We start from the raw sequence: 20,494 nt of genomic DNA, 5'->3' as shown, positions 1-20,494 counted from the left end.
GCAGTCGCTGTTGGAGAGCCAGCTCAGGTACGCACCAGGGTGCCAGCAGCATCCAGGGCTAGGCAGATAGAAACAAGACGGAGGATGGCACAGGTTGGGGGGTGGGAAATGGGCTAAACGATTACATTTCCTCTTAAAATGTCTCTTCCCAAGGCCCCATGATGACAACAGCTGATGGCCTCTCCAGGACTGACCCGCCAGGGAACACAGAGCCCTCAGCCCTGACCCTGCCAGTGGCATCCTTAAAGCCCTGTCCTCACTCAGCTGTCCACAGCTTTAAGGACGGGTCCTTGGAAGGGCAATCAGTTTTGTTTTCTGTAACATCAAGCATCCGCATCTTTAATGTGGCTAGGAAATTAAAGCTGTCTTGGGTTATTTCCCTTTTACTCTAAAAGCTTAACTTTTCATTATTATCCCATGTGAATCCAATGGTGCTGCTTTGTTTTTTTAAGAACAAAACAAAACAAAGGGCTAAGAAGCAAAAACTCACTTTTTTTTTTCTCCAAGAGGAAACTATGTGTACGAATACATAAAAGGCAAAATTGGCCACTTGAAATCCAAGAATGGTTTTAATGTGTTGGCCGAGAAAAATAAACTGCGAAGTTCTGTGAGGTCTTCTAAAAATTTACAAGAAAAACTGATGTAGCTCGGGTCAGACCTGGGTGTTAACTCCCCCCCTTTGAAAAACGACAACATATAGAGTCCCACAAAATACAATATAAACTTGTTTTTTTGTTTGTTTTTTCTTTTCTTTTCTTTTTTTTTTTTTTGTTTTATCTTGACTGCCAGATACACTCCCTTGCGATGCCTTCCAGTAACCAAATGGGGCCAAACACACAGCTGGCCCTCATTTCTTTAGGGGCTGGTAAACAGAGGCATTGGGGTCAAGTCCAGAGGGGCTGGTCTCCACAAATTTGGAAGAGTAGTGGGGGGAGACGGGGCTCAGGGGGCTGGTGGCAGCACTGTACGTGATGCTGGGCATGACGGCCATGACTTCTGCTATCTTCTGCTTGAGGTCCTTGATTTCCTGGTCTTTCTGAAGGATTTGTCCTGAAAAATCAAAGACCCATGGTTAGTGAGAAGCACTGGCTCGGCCAACACAATGCCTCCTGGGCACAGTGGGAATGGCCCCAGCTTGGTAGTCCGTAAAGGCAGACTAGACTTTTCCTTGTAAGGGCCTCAGGACATACCTTGGACACCAGTAGGCCATGCACTGTTTCCTGCGGTTTGTCCCCTTACCCTCCAACTGTGGAAAAACATAAAATCTTTCTTGCTTCCAGAATGCTGTAACTGGGTTGAGGCCAGGATCTGGCCTACAGCCAGTTCGCTGGTACAGGTAAAAAGACATTCTGCTTGCAAAGGTGTGACGCAGGCAGTCTTAAACATAGCAGGAACCCCTGAGAGCTTAAAAAGGGCTCAGAGGGGCTTGCGTCATATTAACTTCTACCTGTGGTGCCAGCATCTTATACGGGTGCTGGTTCAAGTCCCAGCTGCCCCACTTCCAATCCAGCTCCCTGTTTATAGCCTGAGAAAACAGTCCTTGGGGCCTTGGACCCACATGGGAGACCCAAAAGAAGCTCCTGGCTCCAGATAGGCCCAGCTCTGGCTGTTGCGGCCATTTGGGGAGTGAACTAGCAGATGGAAGACACCTCTTCCTCTGTCTCTCCTATCACTTGAAATTTGTCTTTCAAATAAATACATATCTTAGAAAAAAAAAAAGGAAGGAAAGAAGGAAGAGAGAAATGTGCAGTGTGACCTATGGTCCTACTTCTTGAGATACATGTGTTTTTTCTGTTTTGTTTTGTTTTTCCCCTAGAAGGCTGGACTATCTAGTGTCAGACCAAGGAATGTAGAATTCAAGAATCAGCCCCCAAGTTTCTTACAGATGCCAACTCTGTGTCTGCTGCCCTGGAGGGAGTCAGGCATGATACCCCAGATGCTTGCCCAGATGTGCCACCTGGCACAAAACCCCTCAGACCAACTGCCCACAACAGATTCTGCTGGCAGCTACAGCAGCATCATAATGGCCAGCTCCCAGCATAGCCTCCCTCACCATGCTTATTTCAATTTTTTAAAAAGATCTATTTCTTTTTAAAAAAATTTATTTTTGACAGTCTTGACATAATTAGGGAAAAAAGGTTCAAGCGTTACAGGAAGATGGGCAAAACAATTAGTTCCTATTGTTTCCTTAATATATCTGATGTAAAAGGGGATTTTCAGGAAGAAGCCCCACCCAGTCTCCCACCCACCCCAGGTCCCAGATGTGGGGCATGCTCTGAGGATCTTGCTCAAGTGGTTTTGATAGTTCAACAGTTCTGAATTGCTGCCACTCTCACCACTCCAAGCACAATGAGATCATTGGAGAGTCCACTGATTGATATAGTCCATCATAGAGTCTCCATTTGCCCAGTATTTTCATTGCCAACATATAGCTGAGGTGGTTGATTGACTTGTTCTGTCCTCTATCTTTTGATGGTTAGGGTTCTGAGTCTGGAAGCTCGATTGGGGGGATCCCCAAAGAAACTTAGTGTGAGGTGATCCTAGACCAGATTCTTGTATGTACTAGCAAGCACAGGGCCCAGTACAGTCCATTGCCTGGACCAGCTGGTGGTTGCAATTGTTGGGTTTGTTCTGTTTCCATCCCTGTCTTCCACTGGAACCAATGGATGTTGCAGTCCAGTCTGGTTCTGCCCAGCAAAAGATCTATTTCTTTCTTTTTTTTTTCCTAAAGACTTATTTATTTTTTATTGAAAAGTCAGATATAGAGAGGAGAGACAGAGAGGAAGATCTTCCGTCCAATGATCCACTCCCCAAGTGAGCCGCAATGGCCGGTGCTGCATCAGTCCAAAGCCAGGAGCCAAGAACTTTCTTCCAGGTCTCCCGTGTGGGTGCAGGGTCCCAAAGTTTTGGGCTGTCCTCGACTGCCTTCCCAGGCCACAAGTAGGGAGCTGGATGGGAAGCAGGGCTGCCAGGAATAGAACCAGCACCGATATGGAATCCTGGTGCGTTCAAGGCGAGGACTTAAGCCACTAGGCCACGGTGCCGGGCCCAGATCTATTTATTTCTTATTGGAAAGTCAAATATACAGAGAGGAGTAGAGACAGAGAGAAAGATTTTCCATCCAATGATTCACTCCCCAAGTGGCTGCAACGGCTGGAACTGAACCAATCCGAACCCAGGAGTCTCTTTCCGGTCTCTCATGCGGGTGCAGGGTCCCAAGGTTTGGGGCTGTCCTCCACTGCTTTCCCAAGCCACAGGTCATAAATAGGAAGCTGGATGGGAAGTGGGGCCACTGGGACATAAACTGGCACCCATATGGGATCCCAGCATGTGCAAGGTGAGAATTTTAGTCACAAGGTTACTGTGCCAGGCCCTGTGCTTGTTTCTTGAGCCTACTAGCTCCTGCCTGCTTCAGCTGCTCCCTCTTTTAAAATGCTTATTTTCGTGTTATGTGAAAAGGTAGACAGACAAAAAAAAAAAAGAGAGACAGGGAGAGAGCAAGAGAGATCATCTGTCCAGTGGCTCACATCCCAAATGCCTGCCACAGCCAGAGCTCAATCCAGGGTATCCATGTAAGGTAGCATGTCTCCCAAGCACGTGCATTAGCATGGGACTGGATCAGAAGCAGAGCTACAGGGGCCAGCAATGTGGTGCAGTAAACTGTCACCTGTAACGCCGGCATCCCATGCAGGTGTCAGTTCCTGTCCTAGCTGATCCACTTCTGATCCAGCTCCCTGTTGGTGCTCCTGGGCAAGCAGTGGAGGACGGCCCCAGTGTTTGGGCTCCTGTCACCCATGTGGGAGACCTGATGGGAGTTCCAGGTTCCCAGCTTCAGCTGAGCTCTGACCAGACCTCTGTCTCTCCCGCTCTCTGTAACTCCACCTTGCAAACAAAATAAATAATTCTTTAAAAAACAAACAAACCAAAAAAACCTGGAATTTGAGCCAGCAGGTCTGATATGGAGTGAGGGAGCCCCAGTGGCGACTCAATCGAGCACCAAGCACCTGCCCCAATTCCCTTTCCATGCTTCTCCGCATGTCTAACATTTGATGCTTCTGCTGCCACGTCCTCGGTGGTGCTTTCCTCATCCTCCCAGCTAAATCAGCTCCCCACCAACTCCTGCATTCTCAACACACTCCGACCTTTCCTTCCTCCCAGATGCTTTGTGTTAACGGCAATAAAGAGTTCCTAGCACCGGGGCAGGCACTGTTCAAACTGTTCAACCCTCTCAGGTGGGGATTCTCACATTTCTTCACCTACAGATAGGGAAAACAAGGCAGGGGCCCAGAGACTTGTTTGAGGTGGACGGCCAGTTCAGCTGTACATGGTCTGGCTCTAGAGCTAACACACATCCTGCGCTGCTCGCTCAACAGTCCCCTGTGCCCATCAGCCCTACTGATGCAAACCACTCTCCCTCATGGCCAATGCTCTGCAAGCTGTGCTTCTTGCTCAATACCACTAAGCTATGACTAAATCAGGACCACATGGTTCCGAGGTCCAGGCAATATCCACCCTGCTCTGTGGCTTCCTAATAAATGGCCTTTGAGAAACTTAAGTGCTAAAAAAAAACAAAAAACAAACAAAAAACCAACCAGGTTTTAATTGTGTTTTCTCATAGCCCGACAAACAACCTGGTAATAGGGCCAGTGCAGTGGCACAGCACACTAATCCTATATCCTGTGCTGCTGGCATTCCATATAGGCACTGATTTGTGTCCTAGCTGCCCTGCCTGTGGCCTGGGAAAGCAGCAGAAGATGACCCAAATTCTTGGGCCTCTGCACCCATGTGTGAGACCCAGAAAAAGTAGTTGGATCCTGGCTTTTGATTGGCTCAGCTCTGGCTGTTGTAGCCACTTGGGGAGTAAACCAGCGGTGGAAGATCTTTCTCTCTCTGTCTCTCCTTCTCTCTGTAAAAGCTGCCTTTCCAATAAAAATAAGTTAAGTTTTTTTTTTTTAAAGTAAAGTTTTTCCAAAACAGAAAAAGAAAACCTGGTATTGTATTTGGAATGTAAGAGAGGTTGGTGGTGTACATTTTAAAACATGTAGTAGAGACAAAAAAACATTTTGGCACCAACTTGAATCAAATGATACAGAAATTAGCAAAGAGAAAAATAAGGGGTTTGATTTTGGTTCCAAAATCAATTTTCTTAGAAGACTTCCAGCTCACAGCGGAGGGATGTGGGAGGGAAGGCAGCAGCCACGAGCAGAAGGAAGCTGTCCCTCTCTCCCTTTCAGGAACACTAAGCTTCAAGCCAGCATCAATGTCCTGCTGCTCTTTGAAACACATGAGGCTCAAATGATTAAAATACCTGATGGCCTCTGACACAGAAGCCGTGATCTCCTTTTCCATGTGAATTTACATCTGATTTCTTTAATCAGCAACATACAAATGCCGCTAGTGCACTGGACAAGCAGGGCTTGTGGCTCCTTTCCTATTTTGTGAGCCCTGGTCCTGAGCAGTGCTGGGCAGCTGCACTCTTCTTGGCTATTCTGAGACCGGGGCTACACTGCTCAGGGACAGATGGTCCAAGTATGGAACCTGGGCAACGCAGAGTTAAGCCAAGCAGGAGAATAAACTCAATATATGGTCCGACTCAGGATTCTAAGAACATTGTTCATTTTTGCCTTTAAAAAAAAATTAACACATAAATGCGTTCCACCTGCAGGTTCACTCCCCAGGGCTGGGGTCAGGCAGACACGGGGAGCCGAACTCAACCCAGGTTTCCCACAGCGATGTCAAGGACACTGTTGCCCCCACAGCGTGCACTAGCAGGAAGCTGAGGTGGGAGCGGAGCTGGACCTGTAGGGATCCCCTGCCTCTCCTTGAGTCCACAGTCTGGTTCTCAACCCCACCTCCCGCTCCATCACCCAGGTCAGCCCATGCCACTCCAGTGGGCCTGCTGACTTATCACGTCCCTGTTTCCAAGGCTGTTGGCCTCTTGGCTGGGTGCAGCCCCTACTCCTGACCATGAACATCCCTCACCTGGGGCTCTGGGAGCACCTCCAAATCATGGCCCCCAGCAAACTCACCCTCGCCACTGCTGCCACTAGTCTGATCTCATCCTTGGTTCTAGCGACTGTGTGCTCCTGGATTGCTCAGGCATCTCCATGAGCCTTCCCTTCTGCTTGGACCAGCCCCCTCCCCTACAGCTATCACCTGGGCAGCCAGGAGACAGCAACTGCTTCCTACTTGGCCTCTGCCTCCACCCAGTGTCACCCCAAACTGCCACTGCAATATTTCTAAAGATAACAGCCAGGACACATCACCCCATTCCTCCAGAAACCTAGAGAATAGATTCAGAAGGGCTCCATTTACTAGGAGCTTCTTCTTCCACGTGACAGTGTTATCCCCAGCATTCCCAGCATTTCCCGCCCTCACATTCCTCTGTATACCTCAAGCAAGGAGCCCTGCCTCGTCTCTCCTCTGGTTTCTGGCTCTCCGCCTCTATTTCCTCTAGCACAGAGACTACCTGCAGAGGAACATGGAGCTGGCTGCTGCTTCTTCGCACTCCTTCTGCGGTGAGCGTAAACGGAACCTTCTATAAACTATGAGCATTGTGAAATTACAAAAGGATGAATGAACAGAGGTGAGAACTGAACAGTCCTCTTAAGCCAGACATTAACGACATTTGCTAAATGTGAAACAGTGTCACTTTTCATTGATTTTTTTTTGGAGGGGGGGGGACATGTTATTTTTCAGAAGCACGTTATTTACACTGGCATATCACATTTGTTCATTTTAAAATGAACTCATAAGTAAGTGCTTTAAGTTTTAATTTATAGCAAGCACGTACTAACAGGTACATACACTTAAAAAAAAAAAATCCTCTTTGGGGGCCAGCGCAGTGACATAGTATGCTCCAGCATCCCATATCAGTGCTGGTTTATATCCTGGCTGCTCCACTTCCGATCCAGCACCCTACTAATGGCCTGGAAAAGCAGCAGAGAATGGCCCAAATCCTTGACCCCTGCATCCACATGGGAGACCTAGAGGAGGCTCCTAGCTTCAGATCAGCTTAGCTCCAGCCATTGGGCAGCAAACCAGGGAAATAAAAACTCAGTGTTGGGCCTAGCACGGTGGCCTAGTGGCTAAAGTCCTTGCCTTGAATGTGCTGGGATCCCATATGGGTGCCAGTTCATATTGTGGCAGCCCCACTTCCCATCCAGCTCCCAGGCTTGTGGCCTGGGAGGTCAGTCGAGGACGGCCCAAAGCCTTGGGTTCCTGTACCTGCATGGGAGACCAAGATGAAGCTCCAGGCTCCTAGCTTCAGATTGGCACAGCTCTGGCTGTTGTGGTCACTTGGGGAGTGAATCATCAGACAGAAGATTTTCCTCTCTGCATATCTGACTTTGCAATAAGAAAAATAAAATAAATCTAACAAAAAACAAAACAAAACTGTCAAACTCAGGATGGAAAATCTAACTCAGCCTTCCAAGTAACAATGAATCTTTAGAAAAACAATAAACAAAAATACATGTTTGTGATATGCAACAATTTTCAACTGAGTAAGGGAGTCCCTGAGAAGACTGTGCCCCATAGGGCCACCTGCAGGCTCTTGCAATGTTCAGCTTTGTCTCTCCCGAGGCGCCCAGTACGCCAGCCCCTACTGTAATATTCCTTTCTTCCAGTCAACCACTTCAAAATGTTTTTGCAGTGCTCCATTAATCACACACTCTGATGCGGCGGCTCCTTGCTTCCCTGTGTGAAACCCATGTTGTTCCCGTCAGCTTGTCTATAGCCTCCAGGCTGCTGAGGGTCCTGCCAGGCAGGGGCAGTGCAGCCTTCCCTCTTCAGGACTCTGCTGTTCCCAGTGACTGAAACGCCGGTGGCTTCTGCTCCAATGTTGCCTATGACACGGACCTTCTGTACATACCACGTCAAAAGTGCACACAGCCCTGCCTCACCGGCTTTGTGGCCATCACTGCACTTCCAGCCATCCGATACATTCCCAGCTGGCTTAGTCCCTGTTCCTCCTGGCCAGGGCTCCATCCCCAAATCCTCAGGGACTCTCAGAGCCTGGCACATAGTAGGACTTGGTGTCTGCCAAGCAGACGGGCTGCTCGCCAGCTTTCCCACTACTGCTCCTGCTAGCTACCCTCACCATATGGCAGGGTCTGCGAGGCCCTAGCCATTCTGCTTCCTCTGCATTGACACGTTCCTATGCTCACACTTAGCACAGTGCTGCTTCCCCGGGTCAGCCCCTGTCAGCGCGCAAGCCCCAGCTTGGCCAGCGTCAGCTCCCTGGGGAAATAGCCCTCTCCAAGTGCCCACACTGCCTTGGTCCCTGCCTCTCTTGGTGCCCTCACAGGACCCACCCAGTCTGCCCTCCTGGCACCCTTGGGCGACCATTACAGCTCTCTTCAACACTGTGAGTTCTGAGACACAGAACCTTCTCTGCAGACCCTGCACCTAACCACTCACATCTCAGAATACAATCGTGGAATAAATTAATGTGGGAGTCCAACATCTATTTCTAAAAATCAATTTTTTCTTTTTTGCTTCTTAAATTTTAATTGTCTGAGAGACAGACAGGGAGAAGAGAGCTCCCCGCTGTCAGTTCGTTCCCCAAGTGCCTCCACAGTGCCAGGGCTGGGTCAGACCAGGCTGGGAGCTGGGGCTTGATCTTAAGGCTCCCACTGGAGGGACTCATTCTCTCGGTCCATCGGCCTCCCAGGTGTGCACCGGCAGGAAGCCAGAATCAGAATCAGAGCTGGGACTCAAACCCAGGCACTTTGACACGGGCATTCAAAGAGTTAGGTCAAACAGCCACCCCCAGGGACCCCTAGCTCCATGTAAGGAACCTACCAAACCACTTGAGTTTAAGAAACTGCAATGCCTCTGACTCAGAGCCCTGGAAGGTGTGCTCTCCAATGCAGGCTCTGCCCCAGGCCCAGGAGGGGCTCGCCGACTCCTTACCCTGGGCAATCTCGAGCTGCCGCTTCGCGTCCCCCAGCGCCGAGAAGAGGTCCAGCTTGATCCTCGTCTCTGCACTGAGGCTGTTCTCCAGGTGTTGCGTCTTGTCTTGCATGGCGGAGAGGGCAGACATTAACACCTCCGTGTCTTTCTCATTCTCCTTATACTTTCGAAGCTCCTGTCAAAACCATCCACATCAACACCACCAAAATAGAATGCTACAAGCTAGTTTGGGCATAGCCTTCTAAAAATTAGCCTGAAATCACAAAATCATTCCTACTATTCTTGATCTGGCCATGAGGACACACACTCAAGGACTTGAAGCTCACAACTTCTGAGAAAGTGCTGGATGCTCCCATATGGTGGCCCTGTATCCAACACCATCTAGCAGACAACCTCTGGGCTGAGTGGGGCCTGTGTGGGGCCAGTGCAGGGCCTGTATCTAGGTAATGAGGGATCTTGCCTTTAAACCAGTTTCTTGTAAGCCTAATTCAGAACCAGAGAATGTATTCCTTGCTGGTCAGTTGCAAATACTGCAGTCAAATTTGCAAAAACTCTTTTGTCAACCTGCACTAAATAGTAAAAATGTTGGTTATTTTGACACGGAAAATTATAGAATAAGCCTGCTTCAAATAATTGGTAATATAGCCAATAAACATATACAGACTTCATTTTTCTCCATTTAAAGACAGATATTGGAGAATTTAAAACTGCAGAGCTCAAAGAAGAAATGAAAGCATCTCATGATCCATTACTAAAATTCTTGATGTTTTCTGGTCTGTTTTATTCACATGCATGTCGGTTAGCCTAAATGGAACAGTATCTACTATGTAAAAGATGTTATAAGTAGGGCTCTTAAAAACATAATCTCAATTCCTCTTTGAAAGCAGTATTTTTAAAGGCGGTAAGATATCCTTGCCTGGATACACAGCATGATCTAAGTAAACCTCTGAGACTGTTTCCCATCTTGTAACAGTTTTCTGCTGCTGTCACAAACAGTGCTGTCCACTGACCGCTGGCCACCCGAGGCTGGACCCGCGGAAGGAAACACTGAACAAGCACACAATCCCCTGCAGAAGGTGACACTCCAGCCAGCCAGGGAGGAGGTCCACGCCGCAGCAACCTCACCAAGACTGTTGTCTTCATGACATGCTTTGCTCACGTCACAGGAGACAAGGAGACCTAATTCTAATCTACATGTCTTCAGGATTGATGAGGATATATATTCTTGCCCTTCTGATCAGTCATTTATATTTTTTTGGTGAATTACCTGTTTACATCTTTTACTTAGTTCTATTTAGATCTTTTTCTCAGTAATTTCATGAGCTATTATATGTTAGAAGTATTATTTCCTTATTTATATTTATTACAGTATCTGTACTTTCCCCAATCTTTCCACTGTTTTCACTTCAGGATTCATTCCATTGCTTTACACAAAGTCTTTCCCTATTTCATGATCCAATAAATTGTTCTATTTTTGCTTACCCTAAAAAACGTTTTCTTTCTTGCATTCAACTTTTGGACTCTCTTTTCATATGATACGAGCTGAGCTTCTAATATTACCCTGCTACTCCAAAGTCTTCCTCACTAACCCTCCCCTCCCCACCTCCTCTGAAACCACCCCACTGCACAGGCCAGGCTCTCCCTCCAGGGCATCTACCACTCTCTCCTGACCTCCGAGCAATTTCTTAACAGTCTCACATGATACAAGTCACACTAACTGTCTAACACAGGGCCTGAGTCCTAAATGTCCCCTCACAAAACTGAAGCCCAATGCCTGGTAAGGGTACAGAGCACCCCTCAGGGTGGCCACATGCACAGCACTGGAACTTTTCCTCACCACGTACGACTAAGCAACACAACGTGCAAGACTCAGATCCTCTGAGAGGGTCCATTTCCTGGCAACAGAGGGTCAGGGCTAAGAAGAGACATGTAAATTCCTCAAGTCAATGATCTGGCCTATAACCCAAAAAAGTTAAACCAATCTCCAGGAAAACAAACCCTGGTGTAAAACATATCCAGGAAATGCTGACCTCCAAGCTTGCATTCAAATCTGGTTTATTAAATAGGACTTGAAGTGAGCTGGACAGGAGCTTGAAATCCACATGTGACACGGAGTCTCAGGGGTAATGCTATGTGGCCCATCTCAAGAGGTGCACCCTCCACACTGCAGCACAGTGGCCAGAGCTCGATGTACCTGAACTTTGAGCTCTAGGTCTCGGATCTGGTCTTCCTTCACCTTCATGTCCATCGTGAGCTTCTTGCCCTCTGCTTCGAGTTCCCGGATGCGATTCCGTAAGGTTTCGGTGCACTCTCCCCTTTTGAAAACAGAAGGAAGCAAAGGGATATTAAAAACCACAGGCTATGGTGGTCTTGGTATCATGCAGGGGACAAGTTCCAGGAATTCCCCCACTGCAGACACCAATGTTGATAATGCTTAAGTCCCTTACATAAAAAGGCATGGTATTAGCACGCACAGCCCATGGCCATGGCCACCTTCCTCCTGCACACCTTAAATCACCTCTGACCCAAGGCAATGGAAATACCGCTTAAATGGTTGTTAGACCATTGGTTGTTAGACTACGACAAAAAACACAAGCCTGCCTAGGTTCAGTACAGATGCAAGTTCCCCCAGATATTATTACCTGTGGCTAGCTAACCACACAGGTCCAGACCAGGGAAGCAGAGGGCCAAGTGCACTTACGCTGCCGAGCTGGTGTTTCTCTTAGATGCTAGGGCCTGTCAGTTTTAGCTTTGGTTCAATGCACTCATTCTCTCTAGACTTTGATAATTCTGACAATTATCATTATCAAAAATAATTATTGCCTACAGGAGTGGGGAACTAAATTCTTCAATCATTGTATCAACGTATGGTATACTCCCATTTTCCAGATGAGAAAACTGAGGCTCCACAGATATAATTCTACTTCAACATCATTGAGGCTTGTTGATCACAGAACTGCAGTAAGAACAGAGGTTTTTGGGATTGGCACTGTGAAGCCACCACCTGCCACATCAGCATTCCACATGGGCAGTGGTCTGAATCCTGGCTGCCCTACTTCTGATCCAGCTCCCTGGAGCATGACGCAGGTTCCTGGGCTCCTGCTACCAGGTGACGGCTTAGAAGCTCTTGGCTCTTGGCTTTGTTCTGGCCAGTCCCAGCTTCTAAAGCCATTCAGGGAGTGAACCAGTGGATGGAAGATCTTTCTCTGTCTCTCCTCTCTATCACTCAGCCTTTCAAATCAATCAAACTTTTTTTAAAAATGAGAAAGAACAGAGATTTTTCTGGCTTTCCTCTCAGCACACTCCCCACCAGGCCTTGGTGACTCAACAGGGCACCCTCAGCTGAGCAAGACAGAAGGCTACACACACTGTCTCCAGCAGGGGGCAATTAACCAGGGAAAAGCTCCCTGCACTTTGGAGGGGCCCTATATTGAGAATTTCACCTTTGTGGAATCTCGAAGTTGCTGCTAGCTTGGAGGACAGAAAAAGGGAGAAGCATTTGGCTGCCTCCTTGGCTATGACAAGATGCTACAGGAGGCAGCCGCCAGGACCAGGCTAAGCTGTAAGACTGCTTAGCATTTAGGCACTAGAGAGAGAAGGGGAAGAGACCAGGCATCCTCTGCTTAGTGGCAACGGCAGTGCTGTCAAAGGCTGGCAGAGACCAGACAGCTCTCCATGAGGCTGGCCAACACGATAGGCCAAGGCTAGCAGCAAAACAGACGAGCCTAACTAGAAGCAGAAGGAGGCCAACAAGAGAAGGACAGCAGCAGATGGACTCTCAGACCAGGGCGACAGTCACCACAGCTACGGTGTCGCAGTGTCCCTAGGGGAATCTGTCAAAAAGGACAGGCCACACCCAGACTTCTGTTCAAGAAAACTTCCTGCAAGGGCTTCAGAAACCTGGGGGCACCTTGAAACAAGGCTCCCCGCCTTCAGGCAGGCTGACCAAGATGTGGGCCAACCACGCTCAGCCATCTGCAGCCTGCCGTCCGGGGGCGGGGGGGTGGTGGTGGTGAGGCAGCATGGCACAGGACAAGCAACTTCTCCAAAGGACACTGATGATACGCCAAGCACTTGCACATGCCAGGACCCCCAAAAGGCTATTAACAAGCCAAAGGTGGACAAGTAAATTACTTGATACAATGAAGTACACAAGAAGAATTACAGTTGAATTATACCACATAGATACAAACTAGGTTGGAAATTTCAAGTGAAACAAATAATAACTGAGCGTGACATTACATTTGCCAACCTAGGGCAGCTCCTCACTACATAGATGGACTTCATTAATACAAAAACAAAAGCAAAAAAAAAAAAAAAAAAAAAAGGAAAAAGTTCAGAAGACTCCTGATGATCTCCAACTGTCTTCACTCCTTGCAGAACATCAGCTTCCGGCTGCACAATGACACAGGACATGATCCCCAAGGTTCATCATTTTGTATATTAAGTGCTTGCTAACAGAGATTTACACTCCACTCACTCTTACCTCCTTTGACAGTTTGTTGACATATCAAGATTTTATCTTTCTTCCATTTTTAAAAATTTTATTTTTGAAATTTATCGTACAATTCTGTATAGTCCGGGATCTTCCTTCCATTTTAAGCCCCAAATTCTAGCACCACCCTGCCTCCCCCCCAGTCCAGAGTACAGTGTAACAATCACTCCACTAAGGCCAGGACCCCAGATGGAGTCTCCAGGTTCAGTGATCCTCAGCCTTGCAGGAGGCTGGGTGTGCTGTCCACCACGGCAGTACGCGGGTGGGGCGCCCTCACCCTGCGCTCTAGACGAGGGAGGCAAAGGGAAGAGAGCACCAGGCTGCACAGAATGTAAATCAGACAATGAAATGCTGCTTAACAGTAACCCATCCGTGCGTGCTGCTCAGCCTCCAGTCCTGCCCCAGGCACCAGCTTCCCCTCTGTCCTGGTTCGAGGAAGGCACTCTGGATTCCGTTCTCAGGTGAAGCCATACCTAGACGCAGCAGCAAATGCAACAGCCCGGGCAGCAGTGGCTTCTTCTAGCTTCTTCCTTTTTTTCTCCTCCATTAACTGCTTTTCAACAAAACTTCGGGCTTCCTGTTCAGCTTTTAGCTTTTTCTCCAACTGGCTGATATTCTGCTTGTCTTTCTGCTTCATTTGCACTGCATTATGTAACCTATATGGAAATAATTGTCACACACAGTTTTACAGTGAGAAACACCCACTAAAAGCTCTTAATTAAGAAACAGGGCATCTCTTAAAAAAAAAGATTTATTAAAAGATATTTACACAGAGCAAGAAGGAAGGAAGGAGAAAGGGCGGGAAGGAAGCAGGCAGGGAGGGAGGGAGGGAAAAGAGACAAAGATAAATAGAGATCTAGATCTGCTGGTTCACTCCTGAAACGGTTTGGGTCTCACACATAGGTGCAGGGGCCCAAGCACTTCTGCGGCTTTCCCAGGTACATTTGCAAGAAGCTGGACTGGAACCAGCACCCACAGGAGATGCTGGCACTGCAGGCAGTGGCTTCATTCGCTGTGTCACAAAGCCCAATGAACAGAAGGTTTGATCAGCAAATCCCAAGTGTCCAAAAGTCAACTAAACTGCACATGTCAGCCCTGCCACCAGCATTTAACAGTTCCCAAACACCAGGAAACAACCCGCTTCATCAGATAGACCCACCTTCTGTGCTGGAAAGGTCACTAGTTGACAGAACTCAACGTCAACAAGGCCATTACTGCAGAATGAGTCTAGTGTCCCACTGAGCAAGAACTTCAGAAGGCCCACGTAGCACTGCAGCGACAGGCTCCCTGAAGCTGAGGGCAGGGCAGGAGGGGAGCAGTCTTTCCTCACCACAGTTACGCTGCGGCCTTTTCTTTCCAGGAGCTCAGTGTCCCCTAAGTGGCTTCAACTTAGCCTCTTAAGGATCCCAGGATGGGCCCAGCATGATGCCTCAGTGGCTAAATCCTTGTCTTGCATACGCTGGGATCCCATGTGGGCACCAGTTGATGTCTCAGCTGCTCCACTTCCTGTCCAGCTCCCTGTTTGTGGCCTTGGAGGGCAGTGGAGGATGGCCCAAAGCCTTGGGACTCTGCACCCATGGGGGAGATCCGGCAGAAGCTCCTGGCTCCTGGTTTTGAATCGGTTCAGCTCTGGTTTTGTAGTCATTTGGGAAATGAACCAGCAGATGGAAGATCTATTTGTACCTCTTTCTCTCTATAAATCTGCATTTCCAATAAAAATAAATAAATCTAAAAACAACAACAACAACAACAAAAGTCTTGGATTGCCTAATTTCAGTCGGAAATTTCAGCCCTATGCCCATCACTGCATCCCATCACTCGCAGTGCTCCCTCTCACCACCGGGGCCAACCATGCAGAGGGCCTACAGGGAGCAACGCTAAAACCACCTCAAATACTGGCCAGAAGTAATGGAGACATAATGCTCTAGTTTTTAAAATTATGGTCCTTAAAAAATACTGGCTTCCTTTCTCAGTAAGGAAAAACCAGAGTCTGTAACAGTAATCACTCCCACATACGTTTAGCAACTGAAAAAGTAAGTCAGACCCACAGTGAATCAACAAGTAATTCCAGAATGAATTAATGAAAAACTCAAAAGAATTCACATGCAGAGCTGGATTTTTGCTTGCTTCTTCTAATAAATAAAAATCATAATTCAGTTCCAGATCAAACTGACTCCTGCAATGTCCACATTCCCTAAGGACGCAGTTCGAGTCCTGGCTGCTCCACTTTCAACCAAGCTCCCCGCTAATGTGTCTGCGAAAACAGTGCAAGATTTTCCTTGGATCCTTGCACCCAGGTGGCAGAACTGGAGGAAGCTCCATAGCTCCATAGCTCCACAGCCCTGGCTGTTGCAGCCATTTAGGGAACAAACCAGTGGCCAAAGATCTAACTCTAATTTTGAAAAAAAAAAAGAAAAAAAGAAAAATCTTTAAATTGTGGCAGAAGTACTTCTTATCAATTTTATCACAAAGACTCAATAACTTTTAAGTTAAGATACTGTATTAAATGAGAAGAGAAACAGTGATGCTGTTTTGTTGAGACGAAGTTAGGGCAGATCTCATATGTGCACCGACTATTTCTCACATTTAAAACATGTTATTCAAACACTTTAGGTTCCTAGGCACAAAAATTGTGCTCCAATCCCTGGAAATAACAGCTGAAGGGAGCCCATGTCCCCGGGCATTGGGCTCAAGGCCCAGGAGCAAGGGGGCACTTACTTGTTCTGTAGCAGCTCGTTCTCCTGCCGGAGCTGGCCCATTTCAGAGCGGATTCCTCGTTCTGTGCTTGACAGGGAGCTGATCTGACTGCGCAGCTCCTGTTCCACTTGCCGGCTGGCTTGCAGGTCAGCCTTTAACTTTTTAATGTCTTGTTCCAGCCTAGAAGGAAAAACAGTTTCATCAGGGCGAAAGAAGCCACAGAGTTCAGCAACAACCCTAGCTGAGATACCTGGGGCTGCTGGGGGGATGGCAGAGGCCCCTGCTGGCAGCTCCTGCCTGCCCCAGAACTCACAACAAAATCCGTCAATAGGGCCCAATTTCCTGCAGTGTTTCCTGACTCCTTCCACTAGGGGTAACTTCCAAGAGCCACCCGTCCACCTCCATGTCTATGAACACTGCCACTGGAAAGGCAGGGCTTCCGAGTGCCCATGCTGTTATCAGGAAAAAGACATGCCTCCCAGCAAAGGAAACGTGTGAAAACAAACAGCTTGTGACTCATCGCACACTGCTGAGATACTCTGACAGATTAGCATCTACTGTCTGAGCTTCCCTCCTGGCACTGGCAAGACTCCTAGCCCGTGGGCTCCCTTGCTACACCCGTTCCCAGATGCTGTGACGGAGGCAAAGAGCACACCACACTCCACGCAGCTGTGGCTGTGCCCTGAGAATCCTAAGCAGCTCCATCCGGGAACTGAGGCCTATCTTTATTCTTCGAGCACCGCCGACTCAGGCTACATCTTGTTTTCTTTACTCTAATTGAGTCTCACTTTAAGCCATGTGTACTGGGAGACCAATAAATGTACAAGTCATACTGAAAAGATAACACAACAGGTACAATCAAGTGTATTTCTCTGTGAGAGCACTTTATAATTTCAGTGGGGCAGAGACACATAACTGAAAAATAACACAAGGCAGGTTATGATTAAACGAAAGCTAGAAGGGGTAACAATAACAGTTATTAGTTAGAAAGAACTGCTGTGCCAAGTACTGTTGGAGATCTGGATGGTCTGAACTCATTTCATCTGTACAATCATGGGCTAAGTGCAACTGCCATTTCCATTTGTCCAGCAGAAGAAATCTGAGCCAGCAATGGCTGCGGCCCAGGGCTGTCCCCAGCGACAGCTGCAGAGCCCTCTCTCAGCCAAACTGCAGCTTCATCAGGCAGCTTCATCAGGAGCAGTGCTACCCATATTCTGTGGAGTAGAGATGGAGAAAGGCTAGGCGGAGACGGGAACTCAGGACCTTAAAAGTGAAGAATCTGTGTAAACGCGAGCAAGGGGAATAGGTTCCTGTTGTGGGCTGAGGAGTGAGGAGCTGATACATTCCTTTAGCTGAGCACTCAGGAATCGGGCCTACGGCAGTGGCACCTGGCCTTCACAGACTCATTGGCGTCCTATTGTCTTGTTAATGGGCTTGGGGGGAAGAGGATATAATATGGTAATAAAGAGGCTTAGGGGCAGACGGCTCCCAGCACTTCTAAGACCATCATGGTCTCCGTGTGTCGCTGCTTTTCGCTCGGACATTCGCCGTGCCTACTATGCCGGCTCAGCTAGCCGCGACAGGTTCCAAACTCAGAGGCAGGACCAGCCAAGAATCTGTGACACAAGGATGGCCTGTGCTGGGAAGGATGGGAAGTAGAACAGGTGCAGCATGCAGGTCAAGGTGACAGCTTTTGCATCTGGACACAAACTGGCAGGTACATCAAAGAATGAACACACCAACAGCACCAAGATCACCAGTGAGCTCTCCATGAAACTGGCAGCTCCATGGACGAAGTCTCAACACACATGTTTAATAAACACTGAGGACTAAAAGGCCTACCACAGTGGTCAGCACTTGCTCAATGCACATGCCTGACCTCCCTTAGCAAATCAAAGAACATTCTGATGTGCTCATCTACCTCCCAGCAACATGGAAAGAATTTCAAAATCCAAATCATCAGCTGTTGAGAATAGTCATTTTGTGGCTTCAGTAGCCAATTCTCCTGACCAGTGCCTTGGAGCATGGCCTGGAGACCTTGTGCTGCGAGGCCCAGCTCCCCACGGAAGCGTCACAAGCTGACCACACAACACACATTCCCATGGCCAGTCATTCCAGGAGAACATACTCTGAACTGTCAGTGTCTGGGATGTCACTCTGGGATGTGCCCTGACAGCTTCATGCTGTCAAGATATCCCTAGTCGTAAGTGTGGCTGAAGAATATGGCAGGTGAACTGACATTCTTGAGAGGCTGATTTCATAGACCGTGGTTTGCATTTGGGAGAAAAGGGTGGTTTCTCCAGCAGAACAGGGACTTAGTATTGTCAAGGAATGGGGGCTCAAGATCAGGAATCTACACAGAGCAGTGATGCCAAGGTTGTGCCACCCTCAGCAAGGCACATTAACCTTCCAGGTGGATGTTCCCTCCCAGGGAGCTGTAACTCCCTCATGCCCAACCCAGAAAGTGAAGCTCAGGATGGTCTAGGGGTTCAGGATGACGCACTTGTGGACAGTCACTGACTTTGTTCTTCATCAGCAAATGAAGCAGGGTCACACACAGGGGCACACAGGAGCCAAGTCCCCACCCCAGCCTGCTGCGCTCCAACGGGGCCCTAGTTGGCAATGCAAGAAACACAGCATGTGCAGCGGCTAAGAGGTCACTGATTTTGTCCTTATTACTCCTCTTCTGTTGTTTAATGGTTAACAGCCAATTTCTCTGCTACAAACTAAGAACAATTTTATTCAGAGGGAAATTCTAGAGTTCCTTGAAAGATGTAAAAATCCCAATGAGTTAATATAGTTGATACCAAAACGCGAAAAGTGTAAGTGTGGATTCTGGGGACCATGAGCCACCCAACAGCAGGGGAATCCTCAGAGAGGAACTGCAGCACAAGCCAGTCACAGTAAACTGAACCCGGCAGGGGCGGCCCTGTCTCTAGGCAAGTGTTACACGACAGGGAGAGAAGCAAATTCTCCTGGCCAAGCCCTCAGCACGTTCCTGGGTCTGTGGATGCACTGAGGTGCACTCTGCCGATCAGTAGACCTTGGAAAGATGTTCTCAACCCTGGAGCAAAGAAACCAACAACTTCTCAGGATGATCAAGGCCACTCTGGTGGCATCCTTAGAACACTCTTCCCCACATGAGGGTCTCTAAGGCGTCATCAAACGGCCGTCTCCTACCCCCAGGTGCTGCTGTAGTTTGACAGCAAGGAGCAGTCTCCTCTGCTCCCCTACACACAAGGAAAACGCAGAGGCTAACATGGCATGTATCCCTCTGACCTGGGCAGACAACGTTAAAAAGACAATAAAAACATTTTCTTTTAAAAGAAAGTAAAACGAGTGATTCACATGAATGCTTATGCTAGTTGACAAATTCACACATTAAACACCTCAGAACTGTGCACTGCTCTGCACGCGTGTTAGACTTGAATAAGCAAATATTTGAAACACACGTGATTCCATCTCAAAAGAGAAAGAACTATCACACCACATGATTTTCCAAACTGATCATTCACTGTATAAAACTCTGAAGGACTGTTTTTCCAAACTGCTGCAGAAACCCTCTAAGCTGGTACCAGTATCCCCAGCGCAAGGAGTACCACTCTCTAGGCACAGTGCTAACAACCACACAGTCAAGTGGCTGAGTGAAAAGCGTTTGTTACTTTTACAATTTATGCTATGCAATACTATACTCTTCAGCAGAAAGCATTAATTTAACCTTAAAAATTCACAACTTGGGTCCGGCACCGTGGCCTAGTGGCTAAAGTTCTCACCTTGAAAGCCCCGGGATCCCATATGGGTGCCGGTTCTAATCCCGGCAGCTCCACTTCCCATCCAGCTCCCTGCTTGTGGCCTGGGAAAGCAGCCGAGGACGGCCCAAAGACTTGGGACCCTGCACCCACGTGGGAGACCCGGAAGAGGTTCCAGGTTCCCGGCTTCGGATCGACGCAGCACCGGCCATTGCGGCTCACTTGGGGAGTGAATCATCGGATGGAAGATCTTCCTCTCTGTCTCTCCTCCTCTCTGTATATCTGACTTTGTAACAAAATAAATAAATCTTAAAAAAAAATTCACAACTTAAATCATTATTTTTTCAAAATTTATTTTTATGAGCCCAGCACAGTAGACTAGTAGCTGGAGTGCTCACCTTGAACACGTCGAGATCCCATATGGGCTCCGATTTTAATCCCGGTGGCCTACTTCCCATTCAGCTCCCTGCATGTGGCCTGGGGAAGCAGCTGAGGACAGCCCAAAATCTTGGGACCCTGTACCAGCGTGGGAGACCCGGAAGAGGCTCTGGGCTCCTGGCTTCAGATCAGATCAGCTCTGGCCATTGCAGCCACTTGGGGGGAGTGAATCATCAGATGGAAGATCTTCCTCTCAGTC

At 48.1% G+C, this 20,494-nt stretch overlaps 1 protein-coding gene across 1 annotated transcript in view; it reads right to left on the bottom strand.

Annotated features, from left to right (window-relative positions):
• Positions 1–550: 550 nt before the first annotated feature.
• The window catches only part of MACO1 (macoilin 1), a 67,331-nt gene continuing 47,387 nt past the window's right edge, over positions 551–20,494 (bottom strand). Inside the window, exons 7-11 of the mRNA XM_004592236.3 lie at positions 16,130–16,288; positions 13,885–14,067; positions 11,111–11,231; positions 8,917–9,091; positions 551–1,050 (exon numbers count right to left, since the gene is read on the bottom strand). Of these exons, the coding sequence (XP_004592293.1) occupies positions 848–1,050; positions 8,917–9,091; positions 11,111–11,231; positions 13,885–14,067; positions 16,130–16,288 (841 nt within the window). The 3' untranslated portion in view covers positions 551–847. The remainder of the gene's footprint in view (positions 1,051–8,916; positions 9,092–11,110; positions 11,232–13,884; positions 14,068–16,129; positions 16,289–20,494) is intronic.

Source organism: Ochotona princeps, chromosome 2 (genome assembly GCF_030435755.1).
Source record: "Ochotona princeps isolate mOchPri1 chromosome 2, mOchPri1.hap1, whole genome shotgun sequence".
Lineage (NCBI taxonomy): Eukaryota > Metazoa > Chordata > Mammalia > Lagomorpha > Ochotonidae > Ochotona > Ochotona princeps.
The sequence above is the reverse complement of the archived record's forward strand: the minus strand, read 5'-3'. Positions and strand labels throughout refer to the sequence as shown.